Source organism: Lithobates pipiens, unplaced genomic scaffold (genome assembly GCF_037356315.1).
Source record: "Lithobates pipiens isolate NorthernLeopardFrog02 unplaced genomic scaffold, aLitPip1_a1.2 Scaffold_30, whole genome shotgun sequence".
NCBI classification, from domain to species: Eukaryota; Metazoa; Chordata; class Amphibia; order Anura; family Ranidae; genus Lithobates; species Lithobates pipiens.
The window spans coordinates 159,165,594-159,183,304 of record NW_027507791.1 but is presented as its reverse complement, the minus strand read 5'-3'; the positions used below and the strand labels follow the sequence as shown (position 1 = coordinate 159,183,304).

At 43.4% G+C, this 17,711-nt stretch overlaps 1 protein-coding gene across 2 annotated transcripts in view; it reads left to right on the top strand.

The window, feature by feature from the left end:
- Positions 1 to 7,467, top strand: part of TMEM121 (transmembrane protein 121) — a 261,861-nt gene extending 254,394 nt beyond the window's left edge. For both annotated transcript variants that reach the window (XM_077465032.1, XM_077465031.1), the window contains one exon: positions 5,632 to 7,467. In XM_077465032.1, coding sequence (XP_077321158.1) covers positions 6,128 to 7,063 — 936 coding nt within the window. In that variant the 5' untranslated portion in view covers positions 5,632 to 6,127 and the 3' untranslated portion in view covers positions 7,064 to 7,467. The remainder of the gene's footprint in view (positions 1 to 5,631) is intronic.
- The last annotated feature ends 10,244 nt before the right edge of the window (positions 7,468 to 17,711 follow it).

The following is a 17,711-nucleotide window of genomic DNA, read 5'->3' as shown; positions in this document are numbered from 1 at the left end:
ATAATAACGCATATGTCATGTTTATTTAGCGGAGCTTCTTTTTAACTTCCCCAAATTTAGCTCTCCTTCTTTGAAGGTCTGGAGAAAAGTCCGGAAAAATCGACACTCGAGAGCCATTATATACAATCTTACCCCTATCCCTAGCTTTGCGGGTGATAGTCTCTTTATCTTTAAAAAACAGTAACTTGGCCAAAAATGGTCTTGGAGGGGCACCCATTTGTGGAGGTCTTGAGGGAACTCTGTGTGCCCTTTCAATGGTAAACAATGATGAAAAAATATCCTGGCCAAACGTATCCCTGAACCATTTCTCCAGGAAAGCTATAGGATCTGAACCTTCGCAAAGTTCTGGCAAACCTACTATCCGGATGTTCTTCCTCCTCATCCTGTTCTCCATTTCATCTAATTTGTTATCCTGTTTTGTTAACTGTTCTTGCATTAACCTGAATTCTCGTATCAAAGGGGCCAAATCATCTTCAACCCGGCCCAACCGATCCTCTAGGGCTGTGGTCCTTTCCTGGATCCCTTGGATATCCTGTCTGGTGTACGATAGTTCCTCCTGGATGGAGACGAGTTGGGTGCTCATTCCTCCCAGGGACTCTCTACAAAGGTTGACTGCCATCAGAACCTCTTTTAGTGTTGGCTCAGGTTCTGGTTCAAGTCTTCCCTGCACACCCTCCTCTAGTGACCCAGTTGCCCCCTCTAGACTCACATCTTTGACCTGGCCCTGGGAATTAACTCTTTCCTCGTTTTCCTCCAAAGCCATTGGGGGAAGGCTTGGCCCGTGGCTTTTCCTAGTGCCTTTAGCACCTGATAGCCTATTAGCTTGGGGTTGCTGTCCTTGTTGCGGACCCTTTGGGGGGGTCTGACTAAGCCCCTGACCCGGATTATGGGCATACTTTTCTAGTTTTGCGGCTGCAGCTGCTTGACTTGCTTTAGTCGCACGGTGCAATGGCATAATAGCTTTACTTTGCTCCAGGATAATATCCCCAAAATATATGTGTATATTTGGTTTCTCTCTCACCTGAAGGCGGGAAAAAGAGGAGGGCCGAAGGATGGGAGAGCACACACAACATAAATTGCACTTAATAAGGCACGTTCTGGACTATACCAAGACTTCAATAGTTCCCAATGGATCCAGATAACTCCAGCTCCAACCAATCTGTTTAAATATGTAAACTGCCACTTTAGAACAGGTTACAGTCCCTTCAAGGAAAGAATTTTCAGTTCTCAATACTCTTATAAGCAGAGAGTTCTTAGGTTTCAGGGTTAAGGCAGTGAAAAAACATCAAGCAGGTAAATTTATACGGTAAGAGTTAATAGCAGGCTCTCTCGTCAGGGGGCGGGAGAAAAGGAGGGCCAAAGGATGGAAGAGCACACACCGCGTAATTTGCACTCTATAAGGTACACTCTGAACTATACCGAGACCTCTATAGTTCCCAATAGATCCAAGTAACTCCTGCTCCAACCGATATGTTTAAGTATGTAAACAGGCACTTTAAAACAGGTAAAGAATCTCTTCCAAGAAAGAATTTTACAGTTCTCAATATTCTTATAAGCAGAGAGTTCTTAGGTTTCAGGGTTAAGGCAGTGAAGAAACATCAGGCAGGTAAATATATACGGTGGGAGTTAATAGAACTTATCCATCTTCTTTCTCCTGTATACAATATCTTAGTCACAGTTCGCATAGATAATTCACACTCACCACCCTGCTTGGCAGTTCACTCTCACCAGTTCCTTAAGTTTGTCTGTATGTTTCTCCCGTTGTGTCTCTCCACTGCTGCACGTACCAGAAGTTTACTCTCCACCTCCCCTCGCTGATCTCATCTTCCAGAGCCCAATCCAGGATTTCAGTGACAGTCAGAGAGGGAGCCGTCTCCTTTACTAAACCGCCCACCTCCGTCGGAACTCCTACAGAACGCATTCACTGCTGCATAGCGTGGCAATAGGCAGGGGGGGATGTCCGGTCATTCGATCAGCTAAGCGCCGCTTTCCCCGGCCATCATCCGTCCTGATAGAAGCGAGAGGGTCGGCGGGTCAGCGGGGAAAGACCCCGCTCGTTGCGGTATGCTACCAGCATGGAGGGGAGAGCGAGGCGAGGCTCCGACTCACTCACACATGCACAACCTCCTCCTTCTCCATCCGGTCAAGTGATTCTTTCACTTTATGCCTGCAACTTTAATTATCCACACACCTGTGCACAGATAATCATGTACACAACATTCTACTAGGGTTTGAATGCTTCCTGGGTTTTTTTTTTTTGTTTTATTGTGTGGACATGGCAAAGCTGGCTGATGTAAAATCTTGTAGGCTGCTGTGTGATTCACTCACACTATTGTTTTTGAAGACCGGCATGCCATTTGTGTCCCTGTGTCTTATCCACCCCTGCATTTGGGATTATGAAGGTCCCCATTTGTGGGAGAATGAAGTCTTTTGTCTCTCAATGAATGCTGGGAGAATTAAAAAATGTTTTATTTTATTATTATTACTGCATGACTTTTAGTAAGAGCACAAACAGCTTGGTGCTGATTTGCTATAACATAAACTACACTGAAGCATTGTTTTTCAAAATGTTATATATACACTCATTAAATCAAACTAGTGTGCCGTGCTGTGCTCTGCAAAAGAACTCCTTTTATGCACCTGTGCAATATGTTACAATCCGTGCAAGTAGTGTTCAAATAGTGAATAATACATTCTAACAATAAAGTGCTAACATGCTATAGTGTGTGTATATATATATATATATATATATATCAGGGGCGGATCCAGAGTCTAGTCTCGGGAGGGGCACTGCTATAAAATGTTTTTTTGGGTGCAATTTATATGGGAAACGGCTGGTATTGGCGCTTCAATCATTACGGCACCATGGCTGTTATGGTGTCAGAATGATTGAAGCGCATTATTTCTATTAATACATTGTAATATAAAATTTAATGGTTCAACTCACCATAATGCAGAATCAGTGTGAGCCCTGAGGGTGTCATTTGCCATGTCGCCTGCCACCAAATGTGGATTGTCACCAAATGCGGATTGTCACTTGCCACGTCACCTGCAACACATTGCGGATTGTCACTTGCCACGTCGCCTGCCACACATTGGGGATTGCCACTTGCCATGTAGCCTGCCACTCGTTGCTGATTGTCACTTGCCACGTCACCTGCCACACATTGCTGATTATCACTTGCCACGTCGCCTGCCACACATTGCAGAATACCACTTACCACGTCACCTGCCACACATTGCCGATTGTCACTTGCCACGTAGCCTGCCACACATTGCGGATTGTCACTTGCCACACATTGCGGATTGCCACTTGCCACGTAGTCTGCCACACATTTCGGATTGCCACTTGCCACGTAGTCTGCCACACATTGTGGATTGCCACTTGCCATGTAGCCTGCCACACATTGCGGATTGTCACCTACTGTGTCACTTTTCTGCTAAGGTGTTCTTTTGTTGAGTCCCAGGGTGAAGATAGGCAGCAGAGAGATGATGTAATCTCTCTGCTGCACACAGCTTCCCGCACAGTGAGGGCAGAACCGGAGGGATGCAGGGCAGTGAGAGATTATGTCATCTCCTTGCTCTCAGCTTCCTGATGGGCCAGCAGCCTTCCTAAGCCGCCCCCCTCACTCGTCCACTCAGCGCAGTCACCCACGGAACCGGCCGTGCTGGCACCCGCGGAACCGGCCGCGCTGGTACCCGCGGAACCGGCCGCGCTGGCACCCGCGGAACCAGCCGCGCTGGCACCCGCAGAACCGGCCACGCTGGTACCCGCTGGCCGTATTCTCGGAGGGGGAAATTTCCCTGTTGCCCCCCCCCCCCCGGATCCGCTCTTGATATATATATAAATATATATATATATATACACAGTATTATAGAATAATCACTTGAATATAATAACCAACAGTGAATAATAAAAAAATCATCAATAAATGTCCTTATAAAATTTTCACAATTCCCCTGAGGAAGACACGTCATCCCTGTGTTGACACGCATTGGGGAGGGGCCAGGACAGTGTAGCAAGCAGCTCCATTGCTAGTACCAGCAGCTGCAGAGGAGAAAATTGACATACGGCCTAATTTGCTATTGATTCTGTCAGATATAGACTGGTGCGCTACAAGCACCAGAAAAGTGTGAGTACCCTGGATGATTTATTTTAATAAATATGTTTAAAAACGATAAAGCACTATTCAGCCCTATCTTTTATAAATGCATCGAGGATAACATTTGAATAGCTTAGGAACCTGCACAGCCCATCACATCAAAGAGCCCAGGGGTGGTTCAACTGCGTTGTTAGACCAAACTTAATTGTGCTGTGTCACATACCCTAAGGTGAGGATAAACACATGGGGGGAGCAGGAGTTTGCTGGCACCTTGGATACATTCAAAGCACTATCACAAGGATTCCACTATAAAAAAATTGAAAAAAAATTATAAGGACATTTGTTGATGATTTTCATTATTCACTGTTGGTTATTATATCCAAGTGATTCTATAATATTGTGTATATATATATATATATATATATATATATATATATATGTATGCACACACATACACACACACACACACACACACATCATTATAACGTTAGCATTTTGTTGTTAGAATGTATTATTCACTATTAGAACATTACTTGCCCGGATTATACCATATTGCACAGGTGCATAAAAAGAGTTATTTTGCACAGCACGGCACACTATTCTGATTTGATAATTAATTAGCACAACTATATGGGATATGATTACTGCCATCAGCTGAAAATACAGCATTTATATTTACAAAGGATATTCAAGTGATTATTACTGGTAGCTTGCAAGGTTTTGTTCAAAGTTCGTATTATATATATATACACTTGAATGAGTTTATCATTCTTACCTATTTTGTTTGCAGTTAAAGCGGTTCTAAAGTCTAAGCATTTTTATCCTAATGCATTAGGCCCCTTTCACACTTGTGTGACTTGTCCTGCGATTTGGGACTGCAAAGTTGCATGACAAGTCGTACTCCATGATTTCCAATGAGTACAATTCATATCTGTGCGACTTCAAAGTAGTCCCTGTACTACTTTGGTCCGACTTTGATGTGAGTTCATAGACCTCAAGTTTACACAGGCATTCCCTGAAATCGCGCCAAAATAGTGGCCATAAAACCGCGTGACTTTCAAATCGCGGCAGTATAAAAGGGGTCTTAAGGAAATAAACGCTCTACTTCCTCTTCTACCACCCATCCCTAAACACTTACCTGACTTCTCTCACTGATATATATAGGCTCCTGCTGCTGTCAATCAAACCCTGTAAGGAAGGAGAAGGGTGTGTGGCCAAGCTACGCTGTGTGTGTCCATAAACGCACACAGCCCTACTCAGGAGCACAGCCACACCAATGCCCCATCAGCAACTGTCTTGCTGAGGGAGCAATTGGAAGAAAAAGGGGTGGACTCCAAAAGAGGAGGTAAGGGAACACTCTGTGCAATATCATTGCACAGAGCAGGTAAGTAAAACCTTTGTTTTATTTTCATGGTGAAAAAGCCTTTACAACACTTTGAATAAATACTTTTTATGTTTGAAAATATATATACAGTAGCATTTATGAAATTTTATTTATGTATAATATTTGTTTGTTTTTTTCCCACAGAGGACAACTTATACAAAAAGGAGAATCTGGATAAATGAATTGTAGACTTTTATGAATATCTGGAGTACCATGGCCTAAAAAAACACGGATCTGTTGATGGTGAATTTTTTTATCCAGTCAAATCAGATCTTTTTTAGAAGAACGATTTAGAAGATCTCACAACGATTTTTAGCAATATATTATTATGAAATAATATCTAAAGCTTGTTCAATGAATCCTTCAATCCCTTACTCCACCTGAGAAAAATATAAAAAACAAAACCTAAAACGTCTAAGTCTGAAAAAAAACAACACATGGAATTACAAAGAAATCTATGTAATTGCACATATATCATATAAAACATGGTATTGCTGGAACAGAGAGCATTTTACAATGAATGAACGAACATCTGTCATCAAAACCACCCACTATCTATAGCCATAAGAGAGTTGACAATCATTCCTAATACATGATAGTTGTATATACTTGATGAAAACCTGCAATAAAGTGGAAAAAAATGGTTCTTCCACCTCCAGACAAACGTCACGTGTGTCTTACAACTATTGTCATCATGACAAGTATGGCCTTCATGGATGCCTATCTTGTGGAGCAAAATCAGGGTCCAAGAAAGATTGGAGTATGCATTATTGTGTTGGTTGGAGACATATGCTTCTTAATTGTTTTACGTTATGTGGCTGTGTGGGTTGGAGCAGAAGTTAAGACAGCCAAGAGAGGATATGCAATGATTTTATGGTTTCTATATATATTTGTTTTGGAAATTAAGTTGTATTTTATATTTCAAAACTACAAGGCTGATAAGAAAAATGTTGACACTGTGGCTAGAAAGGCACTGACGTTGCTTTTATCCATCTCTGTGCCAGGACTATATCTTGTACTTGTATCATTGGATAGCATGGAGTATGTGAGAACATTCAGGAAAAAAGAAGATCTAAGAGGACGTCTCTTTTGGGTTGCTCTTGATTTACTTGATATTTTGGATATTCAAGCTAATTTATGGGAGCCACAAAAGACTGGTCTCCCTATATGGGCTGAAGGACTTATGTTTTTTTATTGCTACATCTTACTGTTGATCCTACCTTGTGTCTCTTTGAGTGAAATAAGCATGCAAGGAGAGCATATTGCTCCACAGAAGATGATGCTATACCCAGTTCTAAGTCTTGTCACTATTAATATTGTTACAATTTTTATTAGAGTTGTGAACATGGTTTTATTTCAGGATAGCAGAGTTTCAACAATATTTATTGGCAAGAATATCATTGCAATAGCCACAAAGGTGTGCACTTTTTTGGAATACAAAAAACAAGTTAAGGAATTCCCACAAAACACAATCGCTTTAGAACTGCAAAATTCAATATCACACAATCAAACAATTCACAATACACAAGGAATTAATCCTGAGCAGTCTCCATCCAGAGAAATCATGGACACATGACAATGGCAACATTTTTCCTTTTTTTTTCCTTTTTGACTTTGCTATACAGAAGAAATATAACATTGAATGGTTGTGGGTAAGGGATGGGCAAATTACTAATTAGCATTTTTTTTAGCAAGTGTATATCATGCAAATGCATTTTTACTGTTGTTTCATATTTTAAGTATAAAAACATGCTGGTTGTTTGAAAGAGCCTTCAAAATAATTTACATTTTGAAATAATGAAGCTTAATATTTTGGGATGAGGAGATTATGTGTCAAGTGAAGAAAAACAAACACATTTAGTGTACTGTACAAATATACTAATAATTTGCCCATCTCTGTCTCTAGTGCATTGTTACTGAGAAAAAAATGTTACCCAAGGCACAAAAATATTTTAATAAAACTGATGTCTTGACCTTTTACATTCATGTACAAATGAATAATTACACTACATATTGATAAGAAAATTACTTGATTAGCCGGCTGATCATTGGTTGTGTTTTTAAATTGTTCATATTTATTATTTACCTACTATGCATAAAAATGCATATTTGTATAGAGCGACATCTGAATATTCTGTCAACATTTATTTTTTTTAAAACATTTTGTGTGTTGTGATTTATTTATTATGTTGATCTAAGTTAGTGCTAGGAGCCAAAAGATTTTAGATCTTTTGTAGAGCAAAATCAATGTTCTGCTGCTGTTAAACAGTTATAATAATAAGCCAGTCCTTCACAGCACCCATTTGTTTACTTGGCATGTATGATGGCTCAACTGTTTTGAAGAAAGGCAGAAGAGAAACAGCTACATTTTGCAATTCAGTATGAGCTTAGCTTTGCCCCTCCCAAAATTGTCTGTACCCACTGTGGCATTTGCCACATAGAAGGGAATTTTCCTCATGATCAACGGCAGATTTAAGGTTCCGGGGAAGCAGGTTTTTAATATTTATTTTTGTCTTGTGGTTGACTGTATTTTTTGGACATACAGGTATGTATCTTTGTTTTTCAACCTCAGCAGATGGAACACAATGCTAGGACTTCTATCAGTTGAATATGACCTAAAATTAGATTTGTCTTCCACACAAGTCCTAAAACCAAAACATTATACCGGTTTAATTTTTTTTTAGGAAAATCATTTAGTTACCTGTGTGTGTCAATAGTATGTGAACCTCTAGCTTTCTTAGGTCATTTTCACACAGGCATTCCGGATTCCGAGTCTCCTTTTCCATTTATCTGCACCTAAATTTGACCCATCAAGGGTAGCCTAATGTATACCGTATTTATCGGCGTATAACACGCACCCAAAGTTTAGGAGGGAATTTAAAAGAAAAAAACTTTTAGGAGGGAAGTTTAAGGAAAAAAACTTACATTTAAATGCCTATTAATGCAGCCTTGTCAGTGTCAATTGCAGCCTTGCATTGCACCCTTATCAGTCATTTTCAGCCTTGTCAGTCATTTGCAGCCTTCCATTGCAGCCTTGTCAGTCATTTGCAGCCTTGCATTGCAGCTTTCTATTGCAGCCTTGTCAGTCATTTGCAGCCTTCTATTGCAGCCTTGCCAGTCATTTGCAGCCGTGTTAGTCATTTGCAGCCTTCTATTGCAGCCTTGCCAGTTATTTGCAGCCTCGTTAATGTGTTTGCCATTTAAAAATGGCGCCGCCAAGATGCAGAGTGGATGTCCTGTGTATCTCGGCAGTGCTCAGTAGTTCTCGGCCATTCTTGGTGGCCTTCAGGTATTTTTGGCCGCAAACGGCCGTTCTCTGCTATTTTCGGGCGTTCTCTGCTATTTTCGGCTATTTTCAGCCACACTCGGCCGTTCTCGGCGGCTTTCGGAAAGCCGAAAATAGTCGAGAATGGCCGAAGATAGCCGAGAACCACTGAAGATAGCCGAAAATACCCGGAAGCCGCAGAGAGCAGCAGAAGGGGATAGAAACAGCGGGGGATCGGCGTATATTGCGCACCCCCGATTTTCCCCTGATTTTAGGGGGGAAAAAAGTGCGTGTTATATGCCGATAAATACGGTACATATGCAAGTCTATTTGCATCCAATCACCCATAAAGCCATCTTGGGTCCTCGTTCACTGCCAAAATGTATACATAAAAACTGCATTTACTTACTTAGACTGCCTTTACGTAGCTCCAAGTGGCTCCAGCCGCTTAAACAAATGCCTGTTTCATGGCATATGGATGTCAGTGCAAACATGAATGGGGCATTAACTGGGAATAGAAAATATGTATCTTATTCGTACAGGACAGGAAGACATAAACTATAGTAAATAGAAAAAGCATAGTCAAGCATAGCCAGAGTCCAGTAACCAGATCAGGTAATCAGTCAGGCCAGAAGTCAGGGATCCAAGTAGAGCAACAGCAAGCAGGATAAGGAGCCAGAAGAGATGTCAGCAAGCCAGTCTTTAAACAAACCGCAGGAAATGGGTTCTAGTGATGTGACCAAGTCGAAGGCAGAGGTGAAGTGAGCTGGAAGGCTTTAAGTAGGCAGGTCAGACGAGCATCATCAGGAACAGCTGGTAACTGTGGAGAGAGAAGAGAGATGGCAATTAGCCTACAGCTGAGCGGCCAGCCCAGAGAAGGAAGGGCTAAGCCAGCCCTGACAGTACCCCCTCCTCAATGACCCCTGTCCTTCGGAAGGCTACCGGGCTTGAGGGGACACCGTCTATGGAACTTTGCGGAGGAGGACAGGGGCATGTACGTCAGAGGATGAAACCCAGGAGCGTTCCTCCGGACCATACCTCTTCCAATGCACCAGGTACTGTATGCGCCCACGGAACCTACGGGAGTCAACAATGGATTGTACCTCATACTCCTCATGGTTCTCAACCTGAATAGGATAAGGAACGTGGCACCGAGGTGGTAAATCGGTTACAGACCGATGGTTTCAATAAGGACACATGAAACACATTTGAGATGCGCATACTAGAAGGAAGATCCAACGCGTAAGCCACTGGGTTAATCCTGCGAAGGATACAGAAAGGCCCAATAAACCGAGGTGCAAACTTCATTGAGGGAACATGAAGCCGGAGGTTGCGAGATGACAGCCAGATCCTATCCCCAACCTAGTAGGAAGGCGCAGGCAGGCGTCTGCGGTCAGCATGGAGTCTGTTCCTATCATTAGCATGACGCAAAGCCTCCTGGACTTTTACCCAAGTGGAACGAAGACCACGGAGATGCTCCTCTAACGCAGGAATACTCTGCGGAACAAACGAGTCAGGCAACATGGAAGGTTGGAAACCATAATTCGCCATAAATAGAGACAATTAGGAGGCAGAATTCAAGGCACTGATGTGAGCAAACTCTGCCCAAGGTAATAGGTCAGACCAGTTGTTATGATGGTCAGAAATATAGCAACGTAGGAATTGCTCCAAGGACTGATTGGCTCATTCTGCGGCTCCATTAGACTGCGGGTGATACGCAGAAGAGAACGCAAGCTGGATTCCTAACTGTGCGCAAATGGCTCGTCAGAACCGGGAGACAAACTGACTGCCCCTATCCGAGACAATCACCTTGGGTATCCCATGTAAGCGAAAGATCTCCCGAGCAAAAATGGAAGCCGGTTCCTTAGAGGTAGGCAACTTCTTAAGTGGAATACAATGACACATCTTTGAGAACTGATCAACCACCATAAGGATAAGAGTGTTGCCTTGGGAGTTGGGCAACTCCACAATGAAATCCATAGACAGGTGAGTCCAGGGCCTCTCTCCATTGGGTATGCGTTGTAGGAGGCCCACTGGAAGGTGTCGTGGAGTCTTACTCTGAGCACACACGGGATGGGCAGCTATGAAGGCAGTAACATCAGCCCGTAGACTAGGCCAACAGAATTGTTGGAAAATTGCCCAAATGAGTTGGTTCTTCCCAGGATTGCCAGCTGCCTTGGGAGAATGGTAAGTCTGCAGCACAGCAGTACGGAGACTCTCTGGGACAAAGCAGCGGTCACAAGGTTTATCAGGAGGAGCATGGACCTGAGCAGCAACCAAAGAAGTAAGACTGGTGCGAACCGTAGCCAAGATACGATCAGGAGGAATCATAGGAACCGGATCAAACTCCGACTTTAAAGGGGAGAAAAATTGTCATGACAAGGCATCAGCCCTTACATTCTTAGTACCGGGTAAGAATGAGACAATGTAATTAAAGCTCGACAAGAAAAGAGCCCATCGTGCCATTCTGGGAGAGAGTCGCTTAGCCTCAGACAAGAATGTAAGATTCTTATGGTCAGTAAGAATAAGAACAGGCACAGTGGTGCCTTAAAGGAGATGTCTCCATTCTTTCAGGGCTAAAATGATTGCCAACAGCTCTCTGTCACCAATCTCATAATTGCACTCAGCAGGTGACAATTTCTTGGAAAAGTAGCCACATGTATGCATAGCGCTCTCAGAGTTAGGACGTTGAGACAGAAGGGCGCCAACTCCAGTCTCAGAAGCATCAACTTCTAGGATGAAAGGCAACGTAGGATCAGGATGTGCCAACACAGGAGCAGAAACAAAGGCAGCCTTGAGAGTCTGAAAGGCCTTAATGGACTCCGGAGACCAACTCTGTGGGTTACCGTCCTTTTTGGTCATATCAGTCAGGGGCTTGATCAGAGACGAGAAGTTACAAATAAACTTCCGATAGTAGTTGGCAAAGCCCAGGAAATGCTGCAAAGGACGTAAACCCACGGTTCGAGGCCACTGTAGGACTGCCGAAAGTTTCTCTGGGTCCATCGAAAAACCGGCAGTGGAAATGACATAGCTCAGAAATGTAACCTGTTCACGATGGAACTTGCACTTCTCCAGTTTACAATAGAGATTGTTCTCTCTTAGTTTCTAAAGCACACGACAGACATCTGTGTGGTGGCTCTCCAGGGACTTGGGAAATTTGAGGATATCATCGAGATAAACCACCACACACAACTGCAACAAATCTCGGAGGAAATCGTTAATAAATTCCTGGAAAACTGCTGGGGCGTTACAAAGGCCAAAAGGCATTACCAGGTATTCATAGTGGCCTGTTCTGGTATTAAACGCAGTTTTCCACTCGTCGCCCTCCTTAATGCGCACGAGATTGTATGGCCCTCTCAAGTCAAGCTTCATAAAAACTGTTAGTCCCTTGAGGCGGTCAAATAACTCTGTAATCAATGGAATCGGGTAGGCATTCTTAATCATGACATGATAGGGGTCTCAATGATCAGACATGATTGAGACCCCTATAATCTATACAAGGTTTCCGTTCACCGCTCTTCTTTTTCACAAAGAAGAAACCAGCAGGAGACGAGGATTTGGGGATGAAACCTCGAGAAAGTGCGTCAGCAACATACTCCTCCATGGCCTTATCCTCCAAGACCGACAAAGGGTAAACCCGGCCATGAGGAGGTATGGCACCAGGTTGAAGGTCAATTGCGCAATCATAAGAACGGTGTGAAGGCAAACTACCGGCTTGACCATTATCAAAGACTTCGCTAAAATCACGGTACTCCTCCGGCAATGAGGGGAGTGAAGAAGTGCACAGGACCTTGGATACCTTCAGGAAGCATGTCTCACTGCATTGTGGTGACCAGGAGAGAACCTCAGCATGGAGCCAATCAAAAGAGGGGTTGTGCCTCTGTAACCAAGGATAACCACTAACCAGCAGAAACCTGGGTGAGGAAATAACTTGGAATTGGATTATCTCATGGTGAAGAGCCCCTACGGCCTTGGACAACGGAACCATCTTATGAGTCACATGGGCAGGCTATAAAAGTCTCCCGTCAAGAGCCTCAATGGCTGCGGCGGAATGGAGTGCTGCGAAACAAATTCAGCATCAATGAACAGGCCTGCAGCCCCAGAGTCGATTAGAGCCTGTATCTCGATGGACAACACAGCCCAAGAAAGGGTGACCAAAACCAGGGGCTTATCCTTCTGGATAACTGGGGACGAAACAACGCCACCTAAGGTCTGTCCATGACAGGACCTCAAGGTTCGGGCGTTCCCTGGACAGGTAGGACAAGACTTCAAAAAGGGACCTGCCTGGCCACAATAAAGGCACAATCTCTCCCTCCTCCTAAAGGCTCTCTCATCCACAGAGAGACACGTGAAGCCCAGGTGCATAGGTTCATCTTCACTGACCAACTCAGTACCAGGAGGCATGGGAGATGAGGGAGGCATGGGTGGGACTACAAAGCTCAGAGGCAAACGTACAGGAGGCTTCCGCAAGCGCTCCTTAAGAGAAAATCTTTCTCTAAATCTGGAGTCAATGAGGATGGCAAACGAGATCAAGCTCTCCAGCTCAGTGGGTATATCTCGGGCTGCTATCTCATCCTTGATGGAATCCGAGAGACCATGAGAAAAATCAGCCACGAGGGCCTCATTGTTCCAAGCAACCTCTGCTGCCAGAGTACGGAATTCAATGGCGTAGTCGACAACAGTTCTTGTACTCTGTTTGATGGATATGAGGCACTTGGCAGCAGAAGCGGAGCATGCGGGAACATCAAATACCTTTTTAAAGGAGGCCACAAACTGGGGGTAACTCAAGACAACAGGTTTTTGCGTCTCCCATAGAGGGTTAGCCCAAGCCAAGGCTCTCTCAGAAAGCAAAGTTATCACGAAACCTACTTTGCTTCTGTCCGTGGGAAATGCCTGGGGCAGCATCTCAAAGAATATCTCAACCTGATTAAGAAACCCTCTGCATTGAACTGGATTGCCCCCAAATCGATGGGGAAGCGGAGCAGAACCAGACATACCTCTTATCGAGGTAATACTCGAGGTGGGTGCATGCACAGAGACTGGCACAGCAGCAGAGACGGCCTGTGACTCAGGTTGTACCAGGGCAGCCACTGTGGGGGATTCCAGGTGAGCCGTGTGATTCGGGAGCGTTTGTAACGCTATGGCAAACTGATCCATGCGGTGATCTTGCCCATCCAATCTGGAAAAAATATTACCAACAAGTGGATTGACTGTATCTTCTGAATTCATGGCCTTCGCCTACTGTCAGAAACCATTAATCAGACTGAGACAGAAGTACAATTAAATCACACTTGTTTATTAATAAAAATAAAAAGGTAAATAGAAAAAGCGTAGTCAAGCATAGCCAGAGTCCAGTAACCAAATCGGGTAGTCAGCCAGGTCAGAAGTCAGGGATCCAAGTAGAGCAACAGCAAGCAGGATAAGGAGCCAGTCGGGATTTCAGCAAGCCAGTCTTTAAACAAACCACAGGAGATGGTTTCTAGTGATGTGACCAAGGCGTGGGCAGAGGTGAAGTGAGCAGGAAGGCTTTAAGTAGGCAGGTCAGACGAGCATCATCAGGAACAGCTGGTAACTGGAGAAAGAAGAGAGCTGGCAATTAGCCGACAGCTGAGCGGCCAGCCCAGAGAAGGAAGGGCTAAGCCAGCCCTGACACACAGACAACACTGAGGAAATATAGCAAAATGCTAAGGTTGACAGCTCTTCCCCTGCATCAGAGCAAGGTCCTAAATCAACACATCTCCCCTCCTCTAATTCTAGTTCCCTCTCACGTGCACAACAAAAAGCCTACCTGACTAATGCTGGGCAAAGATTATGCAGTATTCATTTCTGCAATGGGGGAATCCCTCCTGCTGCGTTACTGTATTCTAACAGTGGGAGGTTTCTTAGCCATCAGAATACAATGATCACTGCTGGTGGCTATAGTTGCCTGCAGTGATCGCATGAAAAAAAAATGACACAAATTAACTGTACTTTGCAGAAGGATTGGCCAAATCCTAATCCTAACTTTTTGCTGAGATATATCTCATGGAAAAGATATGGAAAATGGTGTGTTTTGGTAGTGGATCTTGCCATTTCTGTACCCAGTAAACATCTCACTGTTTCTGTTGAGGATGTTCCCTCCTTAAAGTATAACTAAAGGCAAAGCATTTTGACACTGCTCTCTGACCATAGGCACAGACATTTATAAGTTAAAGGTTTGGTCTGCTGAGCCTGCTTGTAAATGGTCTGTTTTAGTTATGCCAATTAATGATGAACACCTGTTTGGGGAAATACATATATGCAATTTATTAAGGAAGTTACTGGGATAAATTTCACTCCATCCAGGCATCCTCCTCTAAGTCAAAGGTCTATCATTTTATCGCAAACCTTGGATCCCAAATCTGTCTGACCACACCCAGAAGCAGTTCTCACAATGAGGGTATGCCCTCACTCTTCAGAGTGGGGGGGGGGGGGGGGAATCTGTCCGCATATGCCATAGTCTGAATAGGAGATGTTATGGTTTACCGGGTTCAATCTGTCATTTCCAGGGGCTACAAAAATCTTGGATGTGTACTGAGGAGTGCCTAGTACAAAAGTTCATCTCACTTAAAGGCCATTTTGAAACATTTAATGGTTAATGCCGTGTACACGCGATTGTAATTCCGGACAGAAAAAGACAGATGAGAGCTTTTCATCGGAAAATGCGACCATGTGTATGCTCCATCGGAATTTAGCTGTCCGAATTTCCGCCAGCCAAAAATTGATAGAAAGTTCTTCCGTCGGGAAAATTGAGAACATGCTATCGGAAATTCCGATCGTGTGTATGCAATTCCGACACGCCAAAAATCACGCATGCTCAGATTCAACTACGAGACAGAAGCTATTGGCTACTGGCTATTGAACTTCCTTTTTCTAGTCCTGTCGTACATGTTGTACATCAATGCGTTCGAACAAAACTGTTGGAATTTGATGTGACCGTGTGTAGGGAAGACGGCTTGAGCGAAATTCCGTCGGAATTCCGTCGGGAAAACCATCAGAGCTTTTTCTGACGAGAATTCCGATCGTGTGTACACGGCATCAGAGTTGGGTTACACCGATACTGGTATTAGTATCAGCGCCAATACTAAGCATTTGCATGAGTATTGGTACTCGTGCAAATGCTCTGATACGGTGCCCCTAGACGATGTCAGTTTATGATGAAACGTAGGTCGGAAGGAGTGGCATGCTGACGTCATCGTGTATTGGTCCCGAGAGGACGAGTGTTCGTTAGCCGGCCGGCTTTTTACATATTGCTTTCATGCTTCCTATGAAAGTACAACTTTTATACCGGATAAATCAAATGTTTATCTGATTTACACTATGGTGAGCATCTCTCATTTTTGGATATACTTGCCTGGTTCATGCCTAATACCTGTTGGAGCATCAAGTTGTCATGGTTTCTGGTGTGGGTCCTGTCCTATAACCCAAAGAATCTTTCTGTGAGCTGGTATCACACTATCCTCAGGATAAAGGCCCTGGCTGGGTTGATAGCCGCAAGCACGGTTAGTTTGCCTTCTGGTAAGCACGCATTCTGTGTGGTGGAGGTGCACACATCTGTTGTGGTGTTTTTGAAATTGTTCATCATTTCAACCATGCAGTCATATGCATCTGTGTTAACGGAATGTTTATGCACGATATAATTTGAATTCACATGCACTTTATTTATACTATTTATATGTATTCATTTATTAGTGTGGCTCCTTTTTATGATACCTGAAGTCAACACTTGCAGGCTCAGTTCTTTAACCACTTTCAGACCGGACCATTTTGCTGGTAAATGACCAGAGGTCTTTTTACACTTTGGCACTGCGCTGCTTTAACTGGTAATTGCGCGGTCATGCAATGTTGTACCCAAACAAAATTTGCGTCCTTTTCTTCCCACAAATAGAGCTTTCTTTTGATGGTATTTGATTGCCTCTGCGATTTTTATTTTTTGCGATATAAACGTAAAAAGACCGCAAATTTTGAAAAAAAATGATATTTTCTACTTTTTGTTATTAGAAAAATCCAATAAACTCAATTTTAGTCATACATTTAGGCCAAAATGTATTCAGCCACATGTCTTTGGTAAAAAAAAAGTCAATAATTGTATATTTATTGGTTTGCGCAAAAGTTGTCACATCTACAAACTAAGGTACGTTTTCTGGAATTTACGCAGCTTTTAGTTTACGACTGCCTATCTCATTTCTTGAGGTGCTAAAATGGCAGGGCAGTACAAAACCCCCCCAAATGACCCCATTTTGGAAAGTAGACCCCCTAAGGAAATTGATAAGAGGCATGTTGAGCCCATTGAATATTTTATTTTTTTGCCTCAAGCGATTGAATAATGACAAAAAAAAAAATTTTTTTTTTTTTTTACACAAAGTTGTCACTAAATGATATATTGCTCACACATGCTATGGGCGTATGTGAAATGACACCCCAAAATAAATTCTGCTGCTTCTCCTGAGTATGGGGATACCACATATGTGGGACTTTTTGGGAGCCTAGCCGCGTACGGGGCCCCGAAAACCAAGCACCGCCTTCAGGCTTTCTAAGGGCGTAAATTTTTGAGTTCACTTCTCACTACCTATTACAGTTTTGAAGGCCATAAAATGCCAAGATGGCACAAAACCCCCACAAATGACCCCATTTTAGAAAGTAGACACCCCAAGCTATTTGCTGAGAGGCATGTTGAGTTCATGGAATATTTTATATTTTGCCACAAGTTGCGGGAAAATTACAAACTTTTTTTTTTTTTTTTTTTTTTTAACAAAGTTGTCACTAAATGATATATTGCTCATGCATGCCATGGGCATATGTGAAATGACACCCCAAAATAAATTCTGCTGCTTCTCCTGAGTACGGGGATACCACATATGTGGGACTTTTTGGGAGCCTAGCCGCGTACGGGGCCCCGAAAACCAAGCACCGCCTTCAGGCTTTCTAAGGGCGTAATTTT